The sequence below is a fragment of the Ictalurus punctatus genome, chromosome 3, assembly GCF_001660625.3.
Source record: "Ictalurus punctatus breed USDA103 chromosome 3, Coco_2.0, whole genome shotgun sequence".
Lineage (NCBI taxonomy): Eukaryota > Metazoa > Chordata > Actinopteri > Siluriformes > Ictaluridae > Ictalurus > Ictalurus punctatus.
In genome coordinates this window covers 7106354-7112647 of record NC_030418.2, presented here as the reverse complement: position 1 = coordinate 7112647, position 6294 = coordinate 7106354, and the positions used below count along the sequence as shown (strand labels likewise).

General features: G+C 48.6%; 1 protein-coding gene across 1 annotated transcript in view; it reads left to right on the top strand.

Moving 5' to 3' along the window:
* Positions 1-606: 606 nt before the first annotated feature.
* LOC108263831 (receptor-type tyrosine-protein phosphatase mu-like) overlaps positions 607-6294 on the top strand; it is a 7810-nt gene continuing 2122 nt past the window's right edge. The window contains exon 1 of the mRNA XM_047154362.2: positions 607-6294. This exon is cut by the window's right edge and continues 2122 nt beyond it. Within this exon, the coding sequence (XP_047010318.1) occupies positions 1746-6122 (4377 nt within the window). The 5' untranslated portion in view covers positions 607-1745 and the 3' untranslated portion in view covers positions 6123-6294.

The following is a 6294-nucleotide window of genomic DNA, read 5'->3' as shown; positions in this document are numbered from 1 at the left end:
CTCATCCCAGGACTCTTATTCACAATAAGTTCATACTGAACAATCTTTCAACACACTTAGTTTGCTTTCTGTTCGCTTTTACTCTTCTACGACGGTAAATTTAGTAAATCCGCTATCCTGTGTCACAGAAGAGGATCGGTTCCCGTAGGGAGTCGGGTTCGAGAAAGCAGACAGGCTGGCAGGAAACAAGTGCACTAACTGTTGTAGGAAGAGCAAAGCCACAACTAACAAAACAAGGATTCGAGTAAGTGCCTGATAAACACCCAGTCGCATCCACTCATCTCAGTACTGTTTAAAGCGACAAGTAATATACACCACGAACGGGAGCGCAACATGAATCAGCTCAATAACTCTCTACTGTAACCCAAAGCGTAACATTGTACAAAATAGACAATGTGACGTAATGGACGCTTATTAGTAACTTCATCTTCTGCGAGCTTTTACAACTTTGTGAAGACAAATGGAGCATTTATGTTTATTCGTTTAGCAGACGCTTTTATCCAAAGTGTTACAACCCGCTAGCTTTTGATGGGAAGATTTTTTGTATACTGTGCCATATTTTGTGTGCAGGTCCGAACTCCCGCCCAGAGTTTCCATCCTGCCCTAGCCTGCCTTGCTCCCGCCTCCCAGGATGACATCACTGAGCGGCGGCCATATCTGAAGAGGAAGAAGATATATTCGATATTCACAATTCTATATTCTATATTCACAATTCGATATTCTGACTGCTGTTCTGGGTTTGGACTCTTGCCGGGGGGGTTGACTGTGATTTTGGTTGTTCCTGTATCTGGTTGTGTATACGCTTCACCCGTGTATACACGTTCGCTTGGTTCACTGGCAGTAGGGGTGTGGCTGCCATTTCTTTTGGGAGAGGGTCCTTTTGTCTCTGTTTTTGGCTTAGGGAGTTGGGGAAGTATTTGTATTTTATTTGTTATTTTCTTTTTAGGTAAGCTAGCTACCTAACAATAGAATCTAACCTTTTGTTTATTATTTTGGCCTTGCCCACCCTGAAGTCATGCCTGGTTTGGTTCTTTGTAGAGTTGTATGTATATAATTCTGTGTTTTACAATACACCACAATTTTGTTTTGAACAACCTTGTTGTGTTGTTATTCCTGGCTCCCTCATTTTTAAAGGTCAAATTCCATTGAATCCCGAGCTGGTTACTCTGTGCGGCCTAACTTAGACTGGGCCGTAACAAAAGGGACTTACAAATGAGGAAATACAAGCAAAGCGATATATCAAGCGATTAACAATACAAACAATGCAAGTAGTGCTACCATGCAAGATTTATAATTGAGTTCTAGAAGGAGCAAAGTGTGCAGAGTAGAGGTGTAAGAGCCAGCATATATATTTTGAAATAATGCCTTTTGCGTACTTACTGGACTACACCATATCAGAGCCATTTCAGATATCTGAGTGTGTAACATACATGACACATTGATTTTCAACTAGTTTTCAAACTCAGTCTAGTGCACCCAAACATTTGACTGGTAACATAGAACTAAGTCATTTGCCATAACACAACATGCAGGACTATGTCAGAATAGAACACAGAACACACAGGACTATGTCAGAATAGAACACACGACACGCAGGACTATGTCAGAATAGAACACAGAACACGCAGGACTGTCAGAATAGAAAAGGAGTACTGAAGCAGTGGAAGTGCGGGACACCACACACAACGACACATTTGCGTTTCTCCCCCTGGAGCTCATGGATTAGCGTCCACTACTCTCCTGCAATGGATAGAGTTTTAACTTGTCTCCTGGCTGTACTCAGTTTACTGTTTTCAGTTCAAGGACAAGTATTCAGAGGAGACTGTAACTTCGAAAGGCCCTACTCAGAGTGTGGCTACAGCCAAGGCAAAGATGATGACTTTGACTGGATACAGGTCAACACGAAGCTGAGGCCATCAACAGACCCCTGGATACCAGCAGGCTCGGCCTTTATGATGGTCAATACTTCTGGAAGGTTCCCTGGACAGAGAGCTCAACTAGTTGTCCCTCAGCTGAAGGAGAACGATACACACTGCCTTATTTTCCAGTATTATGGAGCCAGTGGTGAGGGCTTGAGTCCTGGCCAGCTCTACATCTATGTCAAAGAGAATAACAGTCCAGTGGGCTTCCCGGTGTGGAAGTCACCCGGACCTGCCTTTCATACGTGGAGGCAAGTTGAACTGGCAGTCAGCACCTTCTGGCCCAACTTTTACCAGCTCATCTTTGAAGTTGTGACCACAGGACAGCTGGGGTTGCTGGCTATTAAGGACATTTCTCTCCAGGGACATCAGTGCATGAGCACACCACATTTCCAGTATATTAATGGTGTAAAGGTTAATGTCAGGCAAACAGCTACTCTCCACTGCACCATCAATGGGCAGCCCAAGGACCACGTGAACTACAAACTGTGGTTACAGGGTATCACAGGGCGAGAGGCTCAGATGAAGGACATGGAGCCAGTGAGCACCAGGCGCTACATGGCAGCATTTGACGTGGTGAACACCACCAAGGGGGATTCAGGTCGTTACCGCTGCATCATCCAATCAGACAAGGGAGTGGGCGTGACCAACTACGCTGAGCTAATAGTGAAGCAACCACCAATCCCAATTGCACCACCTCAGCTGACTGCAGTGGGTGCCACCTATCTGTGGATCCAGCTCAATGCTAACTCAATCAATGGTGATGGCCCTATCATCAAGAAAGAGGTGGCGTTGCGCACCATGTCAGGAATCCTGATTGACAACCAGCTCGTGGACAAGCCAAACCACAAGATTGGCCACCTTGACCCAGACACTGAGTATGAGATCAGTGTTCTTCTAACAAGACCCAAAAAGGGCGGCACTGGAGCTCCAGGTCCACCACTGTGTGCCAGGACCAAGTGTGCTGACCCCATGCATGGCCCTCGGCGGCTGGAGGTGGTGGATATCAAATCCAGGCAGATCACTGTACGCTGGGAGCCTTTCGGCTACAACGTGACCCGGTGCCACACCTACAACCTGACAGTGGAGTACCGCTACAAAGTGAACGGCAAGGAGGAGATACAAGAGGAAGTGTGCTACGAGTTGCAGAGCCCGACACCACAACACACCATCCGCAACCTGTCGCCCTACACCAACGTCAGTGTTAAGCTGGTGCTACGAACCCGAGAAGGCGAAAAGGAGAGCCAGGAGCTGGATGTTCTCACAGATGAGGATGTACCAGGTGCCGTGCCCCCTGAGTCCATTCAGGGAAGTACATATGAAGAGAAGATCGCCCTCAAATGGCGAGAGCCCATAAAGACTTACGGAATCATAAAGCAGTATGAAATATTTTACAAGGCCATGTTCTCCTTTGACCCAGAGTTCAATGTGGCCAATCAGAGTGGGAAGGTGTTAAAGCCCAGTAATGAAACTTCTCATGTGTTTACAGGGCTGTCCCCAGGCTGTACCTACTCATTTACCATCAGAGCCAGCACTGTCAAAGGCTATGGTTCTCCGGCCTCAAAGGAGTTCACCACTAAAATCTCGTCTCCACACATGCCTGGCTATGATCAGGAGACACCACTCAACCAGACGGACAGCACTGTAACGGTCCTGCTGAAGCCTGCACAGAGCAGAGGAGCACCAGTCAGTGCGTACCAGGTAGTGGTAGAGGAAGAGCGGCCACGCCGAGCGCAGCGCACTGCTGAGATTCTGCGCTGCTACCCCATCCCCATCCACTTCCAGAATGCCACTGTGCTCAGCTCACCATATTACTTCACCGCTGAGTTCCCAGCTTCCCGCATACACAGCTCTCTGGCTTTCACCATCGGAGACAACAAGACCTATGAAGGCTACTGGAACGTCCCACTGCTGCCCCATAAGAGCTATAGCATCTACTACCAGGCTATTAGCAAGACCAACTGGGAGACAAAAATCGATTGCGTTCGTGTGGCCACTAAAACCGCCATTGTTGTGACCCAGTTCCCCACACTCGGAAAACCATCAGATCACACAGTGAAGATTGCCGGAGTCATCGCTGGCATCCTCCTCTTTGTCATCATCTTCCTTGGTGTAGTGCTGGTCATGAAAAAAAGGAAACTTGCAAAGAAGTGTAAGGAGACCCTGAGCAGCAGCACAAGGAAGGAGATGACCGTGATGGTGAACTCCATGGATAAAAGCTTCACAGAGCAGGGCATCAACTGTGATGAGGCCATCTCCTTCATTCACACCCCCAATCTCAATGGAAGAACTGTTTCCTCACTGTCATCATTTACCATGAAGACTAACACGCTCAGCACTTCAGTGCCCAACACCTACTACCCAGATGAGAACCACACTATGACTAGCGAGACGAGCAACCTGGTTCAGTCCCACACTCATTCCTTTAAGAAAAGGGAGGCGGTGGATGTGCCCTACCAGACAGGGCAGCTCCATGCGGCCATCCGCGTGACAGATCTGCTTCAGCACATCACCCAGATGAAATGTGCTGAAGGCTACGGCTTCAAGAAGGAGTACGAGAGTTTCTTCAAAGGGCAGGCTGCACCCTGGGACTCTGCAAAGAAAGACGAGAACAGGATGAAGAACCGGTACGGAAACATCATTGCATATGACCACTCCCGTGTCCAACTTCAGGCTATAGAGTGGGAGCAGAGGTCAGATTATATTAATGCAAAATACATTTCTGGATACCATCGACCAAATCACTACATAGCTACACAAGGACCCATGCAAGAAACAGTCTATGACTTCTGGAGAATGGTGTGGCAAGAGAACACGGCAACCATCATCATGATGACTAACCTGGTGGAAGTTGGCAGGGTTAAGTGTTGCAAGTACTGGCCAGATGACACAGAGATCTATCAGGACATGAAGGTGACACTGATTGAGACACAGCTGCTCTCAGAATATGTCATTCGAACCTTCGTTGTGGAAAAGCAAGGAGCTCATGAGATCAGGGAGATCAGGCAGTTCCATTTCACTGGCTGGCCGGACCACGGAGTACCGTACCATGCTACAGGCCTGCTGGGCTTCATCCGCAGAGTCAAATCCAAGAGCCCAGCTTATGCCGGCCCAATGGTGGTCCACTGCAGCGCTGGGGTTGGCTGTACGGGCTGCTTTATTGTCATTGACATCATGTTGGACATGGCTGAGCGTGAGGGTTTGGTGGACATCTATAACTGCGTGCGAGAGCTCCGCTCACGCTGGGTCAACATGGTCCAGGACGAGGAGCAGTATGTGTTCATCCATGACACCATCTTGGAGGCGTGTTTGTGCGGTGACACCACCGTTCCAGCCAATCAGCTGCGTTCAGTGTATTATGACATGAACCATCTAGATCCTCAGACCAACTCCTGCCAAATTAAAAAGGAGTTCAGGACTCTGAACATGGTCACACCGACACTGCGCGTAGAGGACTGCAGCATTGCTCTGCTGCCAAGGAACCATGAGAAGAACCGGTGCATGGATGTGCTACCACCTGACCGCTGTCTGCCCTTCCTTATTACTATTGATGGCGAGAGCAGCAACTACATCAACGCTGCCCTCATGGATAGCTACAAGCAACCATCTGCTTTCATCGTTACCCAGCATCCTTTGCCCAACACTGTAAAAGACTTCTGGAAGCTGGTCCTGGACTACCACTGCACATCTATAGTAATGCTGAATGATGTGGATCCTGCTCAGCTGTGTCCACAGTACTGGCCTGAGAATGGTGTACACAGGCATGGACCTATCCAGGTGGAGTTTATATCTGCTGATCTAGAGGAGGATATTATTAGCAGGATATTCCGCATCTATAATGCTGCACAGCCACAGGACGGGTACCGCATGGTCCAGCAGTTTCAGTTCCTGGGCTGGCCCGTGTACCGAGACACACCTGTGTCCAAGCGCTCATTCCTCAAACTAATCCGGCAGGTGGACAAGTGGCAGGAGGAGTACGACGGAGGAGAGGGATGCACTGTGGTGCACTGCCTGAATGGAGGTGGACGAAGTGGGACTTTCTGTGCAATCAGTATTGTGTGTGAGATGCTACGGCACCAGCACTCAGTGGACGTGTTTCACGCTGTCAAAACGCTGAGGAACAACAAGCCCAACATGGTAGATCTCTTGGATCAGTATAAATTCTGCTATGAAGTGGCACTGGAGTACTTGAATTCAGGCTAAGTTGTCTAGACGTGGCTGTCCCCCTTCCCGTCCCTTGCTGTTCCCCGGTCTTTCAGTGTGAGTTGGACAGGTCACACACTCCCCGCACTCACGTGACACATCTTCTATTCTACAAGCACACCGATGTACTTTACTCCCAAGTTGTCCACGTTTCACCACTGCTTAATATGTT